This window comes from Trichoderma evansii (genome assembly GCF_050947405.1).
Source record: "Trichoderma evansii strain SZMC 28006 chromosome Unknown GGI43scaffold_2, whole genome shotgun sequence".
Classification (NCBI taxonomy): Eukaryota; Fungi; Ascomycota; class Sordariomycetes; order Hypocreales; family Hypocreaceae; genus Trichoderma; species Trichoderma evansii.
The window spans coordinates 454,402-470,905 of NW_028145204.1; the positions used below are offsets into that span (position 1 = coordinate 454,402).

The following is a 16,504-nucleotide window of genomic DNA, read 5'->3' on the forward strand; positions in this document are numbered from 1 at the left end:
CATCTCATCCTCCTCAGATTGCCACTTCTTGTATCATACCATCGATTGTAAATGCTATGATTTCTCACTATCCTTTCCATACCTGCTCTCGCGCTCGCTTCTCTCCCCTCTTCTCCCTCCCTGTCCCTCTCCATGCTCGCATTCGCGCCCCTCCACGATTGCATTGTGGCTTTGGATTGTCCATGCAACATCGCATCATAACCGTCACGGGGTCGTGCCAGCCAGGCCGGATCGAGCGGTAAAGGGATGAAGCAGAGCACATTATGCGCCGCATTACTGATACGATACACGTACCGCCTGTCTTTTCGCCTCTCTTTTCCTTTTTGATCTGTCAATAATCACTAGAATAGCCGTCTTTACCAGCTTGTGCATCTCCTTTAGACACCTCCCAGGCATGGTGATTGGCTGGCTCTATATGCCGAGCTGCTTAGCATCCCTTGCCATCTCCACCGACAAGAGCCCAACCTTGGCTCTAAGCCGGAAACGACCCGAGTAGCACCAAGTGCCACCCGTTTTCCAGCCCTGTTCCCAGTGTTGTGCGTGTGTTGCTGTGGCTTTGATGCCATCTACAAGTAAACATCCGTCATTATCCCCGTGGTTTTTGCTGTGGCTTTGATGCCATCTACAAGTAAACATCCGTTATTATCCCCGTGGTTTTTTGCATTGGACAGCCGGAAATATGTAGATGCTAGATGTGAAAACCCCGCCAATCACTCGGAAGACGGCATAATGCACCAGACTTCTTCCACGAGTCGATTTATGCTCTAAAGCCGCGGAGAACGTGCTTGAATCAAATTGTAGGAAGCCTGCACAACTCACTGTTTCTGGAGTTCATTGCATCGGTTGCCTAGGAACGAACATGAAAGGCCCCCAATAGCGCTGCCATCAACTGTTGAACAATCAAATCTAATCACTAAAAGGATCTCCCACACCACCACAGCGACTGCTGTCTCGCAATCAGATACCACTTGGGATTATGCTCCGGTCAGCCGCACCAATACAAAAGTTTAGCCCCATCTCTACCCGCCTGTGGTGTGCAATAAAAATGCGGAGAATCGAAAAATGGCAGTCCCAAGTTTCAGCTCGCCCTATCGTAGAAAACCTTCCAGATTTTTTTTTTGTTGGGGAAGAGGAGACCCTCATTAGCGTCACATCACACAGCCACCTATACGCCTAACGTTGCATATAACATCTGTGCTTTTTCCTTTCCCCCGCACGATCTGTATGTACTTCGTATATCAATTGCCGAGCTTCATGATACACAATGCACGTGTCAATGAATTAATGCTCAATCGCTGCAGGATATTCTCTTCTTTTGGCTGTATTTTTCATGTGAGAAGGATGAGAATCTTCACTGTAGTCGAGTGTCTTACATGCCACGCAAAAAGGTGCTAACGCCGCTTCTAGTTACCGAAATTCGCTATCTCTTCCCCGTAGAAAAAAAGTTACAGCGCTCCCGACGAATCCACGCCAAGGCACTTACACGCTGCACGATGATTAGGATACATCAAGACCATGCCACTTGGTAGCGGTAATTCCCGCTGCTTCTGAGACATGTCATGAATCACCAAGTCCTCCATATCCGCATCTCCCGTCAATGAAAAAATGGAAGACAAAAAAGAGTTCCGATCGTCGCCCACTGATTTTCACCGCCCTATCCTATCCAATCCTATCTAACCCCTCCAAGCCGGTTACTCGTACTCCATCGAGGAGGCAAAATCCCCAAAGCGCCAAGTTCTATGTACCTTCAACCATTTGCCACCATATCCAAAAGGAAGACAGAGATTCGATACCTATTACACCATGCTCATCTCTCTTGTATCACCATGCCAGTAAAAATTCTGACCACCAATGCATCGCAATAAAAGTAAAATAAAACCATATCTCGGACCCCGCGGCCTACGAGATAACATCACCGTATTGGCACGTATCTGCGGAAATGAATTATTCCAGGGGTCCTATCACCGACCATAGCCTCGGACAACCTCCTTTCCAGTATCCTATTTTCTCCGAGGCTCGCAAACCTCACTTGAACTTGAACTTGTGCTTGTATGTTTTGGCTTGTGATACTTGTATGAATAGTATTTAATAACGACACCTTAGGAAAAAAGAATGAAAAAATGACATGTTGCAATCTCATGCAAAAATAGAATCCCACTCGCCTGTGAGATAAATAAAGGGATATATATAAAATTGTATATTCACATCACGACAGAGCATCAATTCACTTCATACAATCTCAGGATATCAATTTAAACAATACTCATTGTCATGTAATCAATCATTTGTTCTGGTTGCTAATGATACTATAAACATGCAGCCAGGCGCATCCATACGTCGTCATTCTTCGTCTGATTATACGTTAACCAGTTAACCCATTGGATATCATAACCGCAATTTCAATTTATTTAGCAACCCACTCGCCAGCGATCCAGCGGTTGACAAAGTTGATGCTGCCTTCAGGCTCATCTGTCGGTGTCATGTGACCAGCACCATAGACCTGGATCCAGGTCAAGTTGTGTGATGAAATGACATTGCCGTATGACCTGCCGGCAACCTTGAGGTCCTTCTCCTCAGCGGCGCGGAAGTCATCGCCGTGTTTCCACTCAAGAGCCTGGGTCCAGGCCTTGTTGCCGAGCCAGTTGCAGATGAAGTCGGCGTCACCAGCGTAGATGAGCACGGGGATCTGCTCCAGAATCTGAGGAATGAGACGGTAGATGGGCTTCATCCAGTCACCATGCATCAAGAAGTTTCGGTTGATATCGAAATTGCAGCTATCGTAGGTCGAGACCTCGGCACCGAGAGCCTCCATGACGTCAGCCCTGTTCAAGTAATCGCTGATATAGCCCAAGCCCTTGTAGCACAGGTTGCCTGAGTCCTCGCACTTGGAGCGGATATCGTAAGGGTTGTAACCGGTCTGCTGGTATGGGCCGATGAAGGCATTGTTGCAGTAGATGGAGGCGGGCACACAGACCCAGGCGCTCTCAGAGTCGTAGCAGTTCTTGATGAGGCTCTGGCAGCGGGGGAGGGCGTTATCCATAGCGTTGCACTGGCTCTCGCTCAGAACGGCAGGGTAGCCACCCTCACCACAGGCCATGGGCCGGTAGTATGCGTACTGAGTGAACTCATCAGTCAAGCCATTGCCGACAGCAATGCTCTTGAGGTTGATGTTGCGGTTCTCGTGCTTGAGGATCTCCGCCGCAAAGGTGGGGACGTAGTGTCCACCGTATGACTCTCCGGCAATGTGGAAGTCCTGAGTAGAGTACTCGGGGAACTGGTGGAAGAAGAGTGTGAGGAGGGCGTAAACGTCCTTGCCAGCAGCGACGGTGTCGCTAACGGAGCCACTGCCGTAGGAGTAGCCGACGTTGACCGGCTGGTCCAAGAAGATGACGGAAGCATTGTTGTTCCATGCGTGTGGGTTGTGAACAACTTGGATCTTCTCGTTGATAGAAGCGGGTCCCAGCTCAAAGAAAAGACCGGTGAGGGAAGAGCATCCCGGGCCGCCATTGAGCCACAGAATGACTGGGTCGTTCTTGGGGTCGTTGCGAGACTCGAAGAACCCTATGAAACAAAGCTTGGTTAGCCCATTGGCCTGCATATGGCATCAAGTATGCCAGAAAGCACTTACAGTAGAAGAGATGCTTGTCCTTCTCGTCGTCATCGAGGTATCCACTGAACTGCTTCACCGAGTCGACACCAAGCTTACCCGGGTCGACGCTCTTGGCTCGCAGGTTGTAGTTGGACAGCTTGCCGCCCAGCTTGCGGCGAGACTCTCCAGACTCGCTCTCTACCCACATCTTCTGGATATCGGCACCCTTGACGACATGGTCCCACTTGCTGTCGTCCTTGCGGGAGTGCTTCTTGGCCTTCATGGCCTTGACCTGAGCCTGGTAGGCCTCCATGGCATCGGGAGCAAGCAGCGAGACCTCATCCCAGAGAGCCTTGGCATCGGCAGTGAGCTCGCCAAAGGAGTCCTTCAGAGAAGCGGCCCAGGACTTGAAGTCGGTGTCGAGACCGAAGTTGAGCTTCGGCTCGACGGTAGGGTCGCCGAGGACCTTTTGGTCCTGCAGCGCCATGGCCGACGAGGCAGCGCCCAGGACGAGGGCGGAAGTAGACAACCGCATTTTGCTGCTGCCTATTCTAGTGGTATCAGAGTCCTGATGCCGGCGATGATAAAAGATGAATTGGAGATGGAATAGGGGATGAATTGATGATCGAGGGATGGAAATGGAGGTGAAGGAGAGGAACAAGCGTTGGGTATTAAAAGGGCGTTTGAGGAGGCTGGCTGGCGGCCATTACGTAGGCGACCGTCCCTCCCTCTGAGCGGCGCCCAACCTCTCCCATGGGATAAGCTCCGGGGAAAGGCGCCAGCAGCAGCCAAGGGGCCTAATCCTCTGGACCTACCTGCGCTATCTGCTACCCCACGCAGGTCTATCACGCCAGTCGGTTAACAGATAATCACCCAAGCAGCGCTGCGGGCTGTTAAGGATGACGCATCCCGCCAGGCACTCGGCTCTGCTTGCGGCGGATCCCATACCCAGGAGTGCCTGTGTCCCTTGATGGCGCGCAAATCCAAGCCAATGAAGGTCACTTGTATAGAGTACTTGTGCGCATCAATGCACTACCAGGTTCCCAGATATGCTTGCATAAAGCCACCATCTGAAGTCTCACACTCGTCCAGTCTCAGATCTGCCGGGCGGTGGCTCAACAAACAAAGCCCGACTCGTCAGGCTCAAACACCTCCGTGCATGCACAAAGTACCAATACTTGGCAAACTCGGCGTCCATCCAAAACCGTGCACAAAACAAAGGTTCCCCCAGGATAGCAACCGGGTCCACATATTGCCGCATCGGGCGAGGAGACTCTGAAGCCCCCGGCACGCACCGACTTCAGGGCGCTCACGTGGTGCCTATCAGCACTCTATTAGCACAGTCATCACAGCCATGGAATCACTACTCCGGTGACTGCTCTTAATAATGCAGCTGTAGCCCCTTACCAGCATTCTATACAGTTGGCACTAATTAAGAATATAGGAGTAAGAAGTACTCCAAGAGAAAGACATCGTCCATCCAATGGCCCAGATAGAGTTTCTATGTGCCTATGAAGAACACTTCATGGACTGCCTAAGATGGACAAGAAATTTGGTATAACAAAGAGTAGTTTGAAGCATAAACCCCTTCAAAGCTGCATCCTACGAGATCTTCACTCGTCTACGTATTCATGATAAAAAACCTACTTTCAACATTTTTTTCTTGTTGTTTTATTGTTTTCTTCTTTTTCCTATAATAAACAAGCTCCCAGCTAAAGAGCATCGTCTATTTGCCCTCTTCCTTCTGCTTCGCCTTCTCCGCCTTCTTCGCCGCAATCTGCTGCTCCTTTAGCAGCTTCTTTAATTGGTTCTTGGTCAACTTCTCTCCGCCTTCCGCTGAAGCACCCGCAGCGGCTTCGTCCGCCTTTACCACCGGCACGACAAGGTCAGCGCGAGGGACCTTGGGGTTGCCTTGCCATTCCAACGGGCGGATGGCCATGAACTCCTTGACGACCTCATCGGTAACCTTGGCTCTCCTCTCCTGGAATGCACCGACGTACTCTTGGAGTTTGGCAATGCAAATCGCTTTGAGCTGTTCAGTGAGTGGTTAGCATATCGAAATGGAGACGTAGGGGAGATTCCAAATGGAGTAGAGTACTCACCTCGCCAGTCAGAAGCTTGCCGCTTGAGTACTCAGCTCTAATCTTGGACAGTTCCTAACCGTATTGTTAGTAAAAACTTGTTTGAAATGGGTATCTTATATATCGCCGTACCTCATCGTCTTCCAAGAAGAACTGCAGGTATTGGTATGCAACATCAACATCAGGGTTGCCTCCCTTTTCACGATGCTCCTCGACAGTCTCTCGGCCTCCTGAGAAAGCGTACTTGTTGACCTTGGTCTTGATTTCCTTTGCAGAGTCCTTCATGAAAATGGCAGAGGTGTCGTCGCTGGCAGACATCTTGGAGCCCGGGCCTTGCAAAGCATCCAAGAATCTCATGTGTACCAGAGAGGGCTTGGCGTATTTAAGGCTGACGGCGGCGTCTCGTGTCAGGCGGAAGTAGGGGTCTTGATCGATAGCGCAAGGGATCAGGCAGGGAATCTTGGCCGACTTCTTCTCGTCTTCACCAAAGATGTGGGGGAATGATGTGGCGAAAGATGTAGCACCCTGAATACTGGGGAAGTGAATCTTGCCAATGTTTGAGCTGAGAAATGGCAAAGTCAGTGATATGATTTCAATCACAGCAAAAAGCGTATGCGAAGGTAAGCACAAACTCACCTTCCGTCGAAGCCAAATACGGCCTTGGCCACGTTGAAAGTGACTCGCTTTGAGAATCTTGAGATGTTCCTGTAAAAGGCACCACCCATGAACTCGTAGTCTGAGAAGATGAAAGTCTTCTTGGGGTCGAAGCCAGCAGAGATGATGTCCTTGGCGTTGGTTCGAGTATAGCCCATAACCTCCTCGATTGTTCGCTTCTCTGAGAAGAGGAACTTCTCGTCTGCACACATACGTCTTAGTTTCTCTTTACTTTAACTCATTCAGGATGAAGGTGAAGTCACTCACCATCTGTCAACATGATAATCAGGGGTGCATCAAGCACATCCTGGAGCCACCTGTATAGATACGTTAGAAAGTCCACTCAAGCGAAGCACTTTGAGAAATTCATACTTGACAAAGTCAAACACCTGAGTATGTCCAATGTGCATACTGTCACTGCTGGGACCTCGTCCAGTGTAAAGGAAGAAGGGCTCATTCTATCACCTCATATATTAGCGACCTGAACCTCATCCATTCATAAGTTCCTAAGTTTTCTCTCACCTTCTCATAACGATCCAGGATCGTGGTAAGATCTCTGTGACTAAAGACAATTCCACGACGCATAAATCGATGGGGTTTGCTGCCCGTCACTTTCTCCCAGCGCTCCAGCAGCGCATCGTCAATCAAGCTGGTGCCGAATTCGTCAATCAGCTTTCGGTAATCGATGGCCTTGACCTTTCCGTCCTCGCCAACCTCTCCAGACACAGACCACGGGTTGATGTCCTGCTTGCCAGATGCAGCAGCAGGGGCATCAACAGTGGCGTCCTCGACAGCCGGGGCAATCGTAGCGTCGGCCATTCTAGCTAGTTCAAACAGACACTCTCTTTGGAGATTGGGGAATAAACTGGGACGAGATTTCACAATATCTCCGTGAAATCGATAAAACGAGTTTAACAAAAATAAGAACAAGAACCAACAAGGCAAAGCTTCAGTGGATTCTATGACTCTAAAAGACCCTCCTGTGACTCAACGCACACACACAAAGGCGGGGCAATGCCAGCAAGAATATCAGCAGAGGGAAGAATTTCAAAGGCCAGGGTGTTTCGCAAGGCTGGTTCGCATATTTTGGTGGGGTAATGCCTTGAAGAAAAAAAAAAGTTGATAGTGTGTGCATCAGCTCCCAAATATGAACGTAGTGAGGAAATAATACACCGCTAGCTATACTATTTTAGGCACACTCTCAGCGATACACACGTTGTGAAAATAGATGTATGCTTTCAATCTAGTCCCATGAAAAATATCTTGTTTTTAATTGACGAAAATTGTCCTTTTAGTAGATATGCCGGTAACAAGTTTGATTGTGACTCTTACGATGACTCTTCCCTATGCACTGCCAAAGAGTGGCTGTTCCAGGCAAAGGACGAAAAGTGGCGAAGACATCATCACCCGAAAATAGTCTAGCCTTGGTCTATATTTGTCATCTCTAGGTACTTTCCGCTCTCTTCCCCCCGCCAAAGTGCTATCAGCCCAGCCAGCCTTTGCATGTATTAATAAGTTTGACGTCGTTTTTCATTTCTTTGCGCATCACCAAGCTATAAATCAACTTTCCTCCACTAAAGCGTCAACTCCTCCTTACACTTCTTTTCTTGTTTTCTTCGCAATAACTATTTTCTTTCTTCTCTTTCTAGCGTACCCTTCTTTTATTTAAAGCCAAAATGTCTCGCCAAATCACCCTTCCCTCCAACCAGATCAAACTGACAAACGTCTCGCTCGTGCGCCTGAAAAAGGGCAAGAAGCGCTTCGAGATCGCCTGCTACAAGAATAAGGTCCTCGAGTGGCGCTCCGGCATCGAAACCGACCTCGACAATGTCCTTCAGATCCCCAACGTCTTCCTCAACGTCTCCAAAGGCCAGACCGCGCCCAAGGAGGACCTTGAGAAGGCCTTTGGCAAGGGCAAGTCCACCGACGACATCGTGCTCGAGATTTTGAAAAAGGGAGAGCTACAAGTTGGAGAAAAGGAGCGCGCGGCGCAGTTAGAAAGAGTACATAATGAGGTCATCAGTATTGTGGTTAGCAAACTGGTGGATCCGAGAACGAAGAGAATATATACGCCTGGAATGATTGAAAAGGCCCTGGATATGCTGAGTTCACAAGCGCATACCGGAGAGAAGACGACAGATTCAGGAACCGCCACCCCTACGACGACGGAGGCCGGTGAGGCCAAGCCCAAGACAAAGGAGCACATCTGGACTGGCGTTGTGACAACCAAGAGCGCAAAGAGTCAGGCCCTAGACGCCATGAAGGCGCTGATTGCTTTCCAACCTATTCCCGTTGCACGTGCTAGGATGAAGCTCCGTATTACGTGCCCTACGAATATTCTCAAGCAGGCCATCAAGGCCCCCAAGACGGCCTCAAAAGACGAGGACGGCGAAACAAAGGCTCCTGGCACAGTCAAGGATAGGATTCTGGGTTACATTGAAGAGGTTGAGAACCAAGATGTCATGGGTTCGGAATGGGAGGTAGTGGGCTTTGCTGAGCCGGGTGCCTTCAAGGCTCTGTCTGAGTTCATTGGTAATGAGACAAAAGGCCAAGGCAGAGTCGAGGTCTTGGATATGGCGGTCACACATGAAGATTAAATACGCATGTACAAAGTAGAGCAATTTTAAAGGGAAAAAAAAGGAATAAAATGATACCCTAAGAGAAATTTGATCCTTAAAAAACTCTATAACTCGTAGAACTCCTTTTTGTTCCATCGTGACAAATGTCTATACGTCTCGCCAGGTACGGCAGGGATTTCATCATAATTGTGGCCTTCATCATAATTTTGAGCACCGTCATCATGGTAAACGCTTTGAAAATGCTTTTTAATTCATTTGACTCTGATCTAGAGTACAGCTCCAGCTGCGAATGCCAGAAAGCAATCCCTTCGAAATGCTCATCATAACGATGAAAAACCCAGCCGTCACGCCTGTCCACCCCAGACCGAAAACAATAAAACCATTAGCCACCCTTCTTCTTGGAGACACCGACAGTTCGGCCACGACGACCGGTAGTCTTGGTGTGCTGACCACGGACACGGAGACCCCAGTAGTGTCGGAGACCACGGTGAGCGCGGATCTTCTTGAGGCGCTCAAGATCCTCACGGAGCTTGGAGTCGACACCGTTGGCCAGGATGTGAGAGTCCTTGCCGTCAACAATGTCGCGTTGTCTGTTGAGGAACCAGCTGGGGATCTTGTATTGTGTGGGGTTTTGGATGATCGTCACAATACGCTCGAGCTCTTCGGAGGTAAGCTCACCAGCACTGTAGCAAAATATTCGTTAGTTTTTCCAAAAATTCTTCGCATTCCACTTTTTTGTAGTCTTTTGCCAGAGAAACTGGTGTTGATGGATGTTCTCGTACCGCTTGTTCAGATCGACATCAGCCTTCTTGCAGACCAAGTTAGAGTATCGGCGACCGACACCCTTGATCTTGGTCAAGGCGTACATAACCTTCTGCTTGCCATCAACGTTGGTGTTCAGAAGACGCAAGATCTAGACAATTGACTGTTAGCCCGAAAATCTTTTCATTTTCCCAATATTGTTCCTCGTCGCCGCAGCAAGAAAAGTATCCCAGATGCCCGGAAATTTGTTCCGCTGTATCAATGACATTCGACCATCGCGTAAAAACTTCGTAGCAAATGGAAACCCATCTCTTGAATGCGAATGAGGAGAGTGAAGGGATGACTTACGAACTGGAAGTTCGTCTTCTCTCCCGTGACGAGCGACATGCTGGGCAACTGTATCGGACGTTGCCTTGCTGCTCGTTAGAATCGATTGTTCGGGTTGAAGTAAAGAGAGCGGAGGATTTCACAGGACTCGCTAAACATGGTGGAATTTTCGGCCCTTGTGGGGCCACAGAGTAGGGCACACAAAAGCGCCTGCCAGCGCAAATTATCACGTGCCTCCTTCACGTGACTACCGGCGTCTAAGATTCCGACTACAGTGTTTTCCTACCGTGCGTATTTTGTGTTTTGCACTCGCTATCCTCCCACAGAGACAAAATTTTGCCGGGCTAGTTCTCGTCGACAGCTCTAGCTCGCGACTGCTAAAGCTCGTTGACAGAGTGCGGCATAGAGCGTCTCTGTAATACCAATGAGCCTCTTCTTCAAGCCAATATTGGAAAATAGCATGCTCCCACGGTAGGTACTCCGTAGATCTTCTCAACTTTAGTAGTCCGTCGTCTGTTTCCATGCTCGGTCAGCGTGTCCACGCCTGCTGATCTTGAGCCGGATGCTCATGCTTCTTGTATGAGCACAAGACAAGAACATTCACAACGTTTTTTGAGTACGAGGCCTTTTTTTCTTTTATGGAGGTTATCGTAATTTATCTGTTGTTACATACCACGATGCACCACCATTCCTAGTAAATAAGAGCCCCGGTGGCTGTAGCTCATGACTATGGCTACGTCTATGATCTCCCTATCCATTAACTACCATGCTTATTATTTAACTTGATCACCCAATCCACCAGCTGGTCCAGTACAAACGTATACTTTAAGCAAATTAAAACATTCCGGGCGATAGAGCCAACCCAACCGAAGATGAATGAAAAAGAGAAGAGAGAACTCCGTACGCAATACCATTTGGTGTTATACCGCCAGTTAAAATGACCCACGCCACCATTTCTTTCACGCCAGCTCTATGTCGTGGTCATCATCCTATATAAAATTAGATGGGCGCTCTAAACGAAGGCCTAAAAGGTTATAGACTTACCTCCTTCGCCCGCGTCAATCTGCTAGAAAGAAGTTCCAAGAGGTTTGCCCGGTCCATCTCATTTGACTGAGAACCACCTCTCGATGTCGGCGCAAGCATCACTCCTACCTGGTGAAGTCCACGTAATTCCAAAAGCTCATCTAAACCAAGGACATCTGCTATTCTGATGGTTTTAAACGCCAAGGGAAAGAAACTCTTCATTAGGGCTGATCGTTCGTTAAGATGAATGAAGGTTAACTTGGAAATGATTATCCCAAGACTCTCGAGTTTCGGCATTTTTGCCAGTAGCCGAAATGTCTTTGCCGACTCAGGGCCACTCCAGTGGACCACAATGCTTCTCACATTATCGAGGAACATGTCGTTGTTGATTAGATGCGAATGTAATTCACAGGTGCATCTGAATCGAAAGGTCTTTTCGCGGAAAAAGACTCGAAAAAACTCGAGGGTGATGAGGTTGGAGCCGAAGATGCATGCAAGATCCTTCATCTGAGCCGTCTGAAAGACAGTGTCTCGATCGAATCGAGGGCACTTGCAGCCGCTATTCTTGTTGCAAGCTGGTAAAACAGATTTGGTTCGGAAGATGTTGTTAATCATAAGATCGAGGACTCGCTCTCGTATCTCTACTGGGAGTCGCATAAAAGGGAACCCGTCCATCGGGGGCTTCCTATCTAACAACCTACCGTCAATAATTGAAAATACAGCGCCAGCAGAAGGATATTTCTATCAAGTTCCATATGTTACTTACCTGCGATTTCGAGAAGCTCTGTGCACATTTCGATAACCTCGACGCAAGTCGTAATCTCCTCGGGCGACTTCTTGAGTAAACCGGCACATTTTTGGATGGTGTTGGCAATGGATGCTCTCCGGTTAGGACTCAAGCGAACGAGTCTACCAAGCTCGACCGCGTCGATGGAGCCGTCATGGTAGTGATCGAGGGCTGTGAGCAGATCCTGGATGTTCTTGGACAGGCCGTATTTGGTCGGCACTGTCTTGAGCCTAAGGACGTAGAACGACTTGGCCGGCATGGTTTCTCACGACTGCTGAGCCTGAAGACTGTCAGTCAAGAGAGTGTGCAGCTTTGGAGAAGGAGAAGATGAAGCTCACAGCCAAAATTCTGCTCTTAAAAATTCATCCGAAGGCAGAGTTTGGGAAACAAGGCAGTGACGCGTTTGGTGTTTAAGAAGGAAGGCGCGAAGAGGCACCTGCCAACATTCACTGTCTCTCTACATTCGCCAGCTGCCTGGTGGGGAAACTCGAGCATGAAGGCTTCGCGATAATGATTAGTATCGAAATCATGCTATACACTGAATAAAATATGATCAGATAAGAGAAGCGATCGTGGCAGGTTGGAAGAGAGGAGGGATGTTGCTGGTCTACTAAAGGAGAGATAGCCTTTACTACAGGCAAGGCTTAAGTGCATTCGACAAATAAGAAGACATTACACCTTCACCCAGCATCCTGAAAGATAAAAAGGACCAAACCTGGGGAATGAAAGCGAAAGTCACATTGCATGGTGGAAGATATTGTTGGTATTGGTAATTACCATAGATTCATTCATTAAAATAGATACTAAACTGTGAGATACTAGTACGCAAAATGTGTACTGTATATAAAGCCCAATGCTTCGTGATATTCTTCCTCCAACGCCGTGTTCCCTCTACAGCCCAGGCTAGTAGCCCTGTAGAATGTATGCCCTATTCCATCTATCCAATGGAAAATAAAAAATTCAAGTGACAAAGGAAAATAGCTCTGAGCAAAGATGCAAAAAACCACCGCAAGCATCTAGATGTAGTATAAATCCGACCCCGTCATCATAACCATTTTTGCGTCGTGATAAAATAACCATACACAAGCCGAATTTGCAAATTCCGCAGCGCCGTAGCTCAAATGCGGATTGCACCAAAAGAGGAAAAGGAAAAAAGCAGCGGTCGCATGAGGGTCTCGTGAGTCTAGATAGATCTAGACCCTTGGCCGATTTCCCCTCATGCAGGTACGCTGGCCACCCACCAACGCTTGGTGGTGGCGTCTCTTAGTATATTAAACGACAAGGTAGAAAGGAAAGGCCCAGTGTGGGACAAAAGATGTAGCGATATAAAACAAGATCGAATGGAGATCAAAAAGCAGCCGACGTTGCCCACAACACAGTCTTTGCCAGTCAGGTGATTTTTTGGGGACTGGATACTCAAAGAGTTAATTGATGTGCTGCGTGCATATAGCCGGTGCGTGGGATTTGACGAATAGGAAAAATTCCCGGTGGTGGTGGCATGGCATCGCGTCGATTTCGGCTGTCGGCCTCCGACAAGCAATTGCACATGCTGCAGTAAACTACCAGTTTGCTGCAATTATACATTTATGCTCTCTGACGATCCGAGGTCGATGCTGCAGTTGCGAGTGCAGCAGGGACTGATGCCATCAAACTCGGGGTCGATGATTTGGCTCGGGTCGCTTGCGCCAAAAGTCATGGTGAAATGGCTGAGCATCTCCTGGTGCTTGAGGTTCTGCTCCGTCAGGGGCTTCTCGCTGGGGTGCTTGTAAGTTCGACCCTTATTCCTCTTGCGGTCTCGTTCTTCCTTGCGAGCAATCTTCTCCTCGTTCTTCTTGGTGTTGTCGCGACGACCAAAGGAGAATGTCTTGGATAGTGTTGAGCTGGTCTTTTTTAGTGAGAGCTGAGGGGCCGAAGATTCGGAGCTGGAGCTTTGTCGGGTTGATGAGGATGTAGTGCCATTGGACTCTGTCTGAGAGATGGTGTCTGAGTCGTCGGATCTGCGCAGGGCGCGGCGGAAACGTTCCCGAATAGCCATTGTGATGTTGATGCTAGGTAGCGAAGTAGTAGATGATAGTAAAAAGGAATCGCAAGTGGCAGCGACGTTGACGTTTATGTTTGTATATAGTATAGCAGCCGTGGCTGTAGATGTAGAGTGGGTATCACGATAAAGCGCAAAAGGCTGTGGATTGACTGCTCGTCAATCTCGGGGTGATGATATTATATAGAACCCGGCAGGTATTCGATTCGGTGGGCTAATGAGTTCAAGGTTTGTGTGTATGGTTTGTAGTGCTGAGTTGGCTGAACAAGCTTCGACGCCAGGCTTGACAAGAAAAAGCAAGCGCAGGCGCGTCGGGAGCAGATCATCGGACTATTAAAGGGGACGAGGAAAACCGCTCACGGAATCCATGGCCACATCTGCGAACTGCTGCTAGTCAGGCAGTGCCACAAAGGTCCAACAGCGATGCTCAGCAATGTACCCTTTACGGAGCGCCCAGTGGTGGCGACTGGCCTGATTCTCTCCGCGTCTCCAACGCTCGGCGCATTTAGCGGAGCACAAGGAAGGCAGCAGCCAAAGTACCAGGGGCCAGATTTGCTGCTTGCGGCCGCGATTGGCTTAGCAAGCGGTAAATTGGGCCCAAGCGACTCCAGAATCTCCAGGAATTTTGTTCTGTAAGCTGCAATTCCCCAGCCCGGGGTTCCCGCAGTCCCCACTGATGAAGTCAGGATGGAGCGCTGGAGCCCGGAGAAGGGCCTTGTTTGCATACAAATTTTTAGTGGGCTGGCCTGGCCTATTTTAGACGGGGGGGGGTTTAGGAGGGAGAATCAGGAGGTCGCTAAACGGCCGCCCCCCCTAAGCGGAACTTTTCTCAGCCTCAAGGCCAACCATGGCGCTGAACCGGCCGAATTGGGCCCCCAACGTGCACCCCGACGGCGATACTAGAAGCCTTCGCTGCTGGCAGTCAGTGCGAAGGATTGCGGAGGCACCGCTAACCCTCACGCCGTTCGAGATTTTGTGATTTTTAATTTCCTTGGCTGCTGTCCAGTACACCACCATCTCTCTGGAAGGGCTGCTAGAGCCAGAACCTTGGAACGCCACCCGAGATGCATGAGAATCGCAGGGGAGGGGGACAACACGAAGCAATCTTGGCCACAGCGGCAGGCTATGTATGCACGTTTAATTAAATCTTTCTTTTTTTTTTTTTTTTTTTTTTTTTTCTGATCTTTTGTTTTTCTTCGCTCCTCCTGATCTGCCGGCTTACTCTCGTGTCTTTCTTTTTTTATCCGCGGGCACAGTAATAGTAATAGCGGAGACCGCGCCCGAGACATCAATTTGGTAGGCCGAGCTTGGACATCCGGACTCGTCTATTCCACGGACAATCCCAGCATTCACTGAGCACTGGCCACGCCACGCGGACAGGGTGGGCACTCTGTCTCTCGCGGGTTCCGTTTTCTCACGAGCTCGTGATTGCGCGCAGACAGAGCCAGAGAGTCTTACTAAGTGCGGAGCATTGTGTGCAATTTGCCCTCGATTGCCTTTTTCCCTCATTGTTCCGAGGCTGTCTATCTGAAGTGCCGGCGTTATCGTGAAACTTCGGTCCAGCATTCCCGCTCGATGTGGCGTTTGATGCGACAGCGACTTACGAGGCGACTTGCCGGCAGTGTAGAACCTCGTCGTAAGCAGTGCTTCACTTGGATTTGCACAAATTATTCAAATCACACATCCCGAGTCGCCGAGGAATCCCAGACGGGAGGAGTATCTATTGGTCACGCTGGGCCACACTGACTCGCTGGGCCGTCGCACGTCCACGTTAGCGCCTTTGGTGTTGAATAGCAGATATTTCTGTAAAGGTCCTCGTGGGATTCGCAAACGGACAGGGATGTCTGTCAGTTGTCGATGCTCGATGGCGACGGGCTCGCTTTCGATCGGTCACGGATCTGTGCTCCTTGCATATGTGCCTAAGAGTAGTATTTTGCTTACATGTGTGTATTACTGCTACTACTAGTAGTAGTAACATTGTCTTACACATGCTATAAATTGATATTACTACTATACATAGGTAACTGCTTATACTATTACTCGTCGTATGCTCGTAGATTCTCAACGGCCTCGGCGCTTCCGCATCAAGCTTTAATTTCTCCTTCTTGATGCGCCGGCATATTATCCAATATAGCAGTAAACCTGGGCGACACGGATTATCTAAGCACTGACCCAGTCCCGAACCGTGTGGCCGAACGTGTCTCCCACCCTTGGCGATCTGCTACTACCGCTGAGCAAGCCGTCCAAGGCTTCAGCCATGGTTCTTCGAGCTTCGGGTCTTCAGCGGCTGTGGCGGTTTTCCGTGTGTGCCACCATCTTCATTTACCGACCAACACGCCCTCCCTTCGGTAGTGCCGTTCCCGCAAAGGGCCGGCGATACAACGTTGATCTCTCGTCGTCTCCGATGCTGGCGCCTCTTTTTTCCTTCTAGACCTTCAGCCACAGTACGGGATAATCTTGCAGAGAGCAGCCCTACAGAAGATAGCGCTTTGCCTCCTTGATTGGTTGAGAGATTGTTGAGGGGGGCGAAAAACTACGAGGCAGGCTGCGGTGCACTTGTATTCCCAACCTACCATTCAAGACAAACATCGTTATGCAAGCGTTTGTTTAGCGTACCTGAGACCCAACACTCCAAAAGGAGAAAGTAGAAGAAAAAAACCAGTA

At 49.2% G+C, this 16,504-nt stretch overlaps 6 protein-coding genes across 6 annotated transcripts; 1 reads left to right on the forward strand and 5 right to left on the reverse strand.

Annotated features, from left to right (window-relative positions):
• Positions 1-2,404: 2,404 nt before the first annotated feature.
• GGI43DRAFT_420252 (carboxypeptidase C PRC1) lies at positions 2,405-4,124 on the reverse strand (the record flags this gene model as incomplete). The annotated part of the gene is made up of 2 exons (XM_083207788.1): positions 2,405-3,561; positions 3,629-4,124. The coding sequence occupies 2 exons, from the start codon at positions 4,122-4,124 to the stop codon at positions 2,405-2,407; spliced, it is 1,653 nt and encodes a 550-aa protein (XP_083064689.1).
• A 958-nt stretch (positions 4,125-5,082) lies between these two features.
• On the reverse strand, positions 5,083-7,603 carry GGI43DRAFT_141236 (tryptophan--tRNA ligase WRS1). Its single transcript, XM_083199298.1, has 7 exons — positions 6,847-7,603; positions 6,697-6,782; positions 6,592-6,641; positions 6,307-6,526; positions 5,803-6,232; positions 5,692-5,745; positions 5,083-5,621 (listed from the first exon to the last, which is right to left on the reverse strand). Exons 1-7 carry the CDS (start codon positions 7,141-7,143, stop codon positions 5,316-5,318), a joined length of 1,443 nt encoding a protein of 480 aa, XP_083064690.1. The 5' UTR covers positions 7,144-7,603; the 3' UTR covers positions 5,083-5,315.
• A 198-nt stretch (positions 7,604-7,801) lies between these two features.
• Positions 7,802-8,973, forward strand: GGI43DRAFT_392631 (guanine nucleotide exchange factor SDO1). Its single transcript, XM_083204579.1, has one exon. The coding sequence runs from the start codon at positions 8,001-8,003 to the stop codon at positions 8,919-8,921; it is 921 nt and encodes a 306-aa protein (XP_083064691.1). The 5' UTR covers positions 7,802-8,000; the 3' UTR covers positions 8,922-8,973.
• Positions 8,974-9,183: 210 nt separating this feature from the next.
• On the reverse strand, positions 9,184-10,039 carry GGI43DRAFT_392632 (40S ribosomal protein uS13). Its single transcript, XM_083204580.1, has 3 exons — positions 10,014-10,039; positions 9,686-9,816; positions 9,184-9,586 (listed from the first exon to the last, which is right to left on the reverse strand). Exons 2-3 carry the CDS (start codon positions 9,769-9,771, stop codon positions 9,286-9,288), a joined length of 387 nt encoding a protein of 128 aa, XP_083064692.1. The 5' UTR covers positions 9,772-9,816; positions 10,014-10,039; the 3' UTR covers positions 9,184-9,285.
• Positions 10,040-10,951: 912 nt separating this feature from the next.
• GGI43DRAFT_429420 (uncharacterized protein) lies at positions 10,952-12,535 on the reverse strand (the record flags this gene model as incomplete). The annotated part of the gene is made up of 3 exons (XM_083209115.1): positions 11,782-12,535; positions 11,037-11,704; positions 10,952-10,981 (listed from the first exon to the last, which is right to left on the reverse strand). Exons 1-3 carry the CDS (start codon positions 12,059-12,061, stop codon positions 10,952-10,954), a joined length of 978 nt encoding a protein of 325 aa, XP_083064693.1. The 5' UTR covers positions 12,062-12,535.
• A 563-nt stretch (positions 12,536-13,098) lies between these two features.
• On the reverse strand, positions 13,099-14,017 carry GGI43DRAFT_141386 (uncharacterized protein). The gene has a single exon (XM_083199299.1). It carries the CDS (start codon positions 13,835-13,837, stop codon positions 13,379-13,381), a length of 459 nt encoding a protein of 152 aa, XP_083064694.1. The 5' UTR covers positions 13,838-14,017; the 3' UTR covers positions 13,099-13,378.
• Between the last annotated feature and the right edge of the window lie 2,487 nt (positions 14,018-16,504).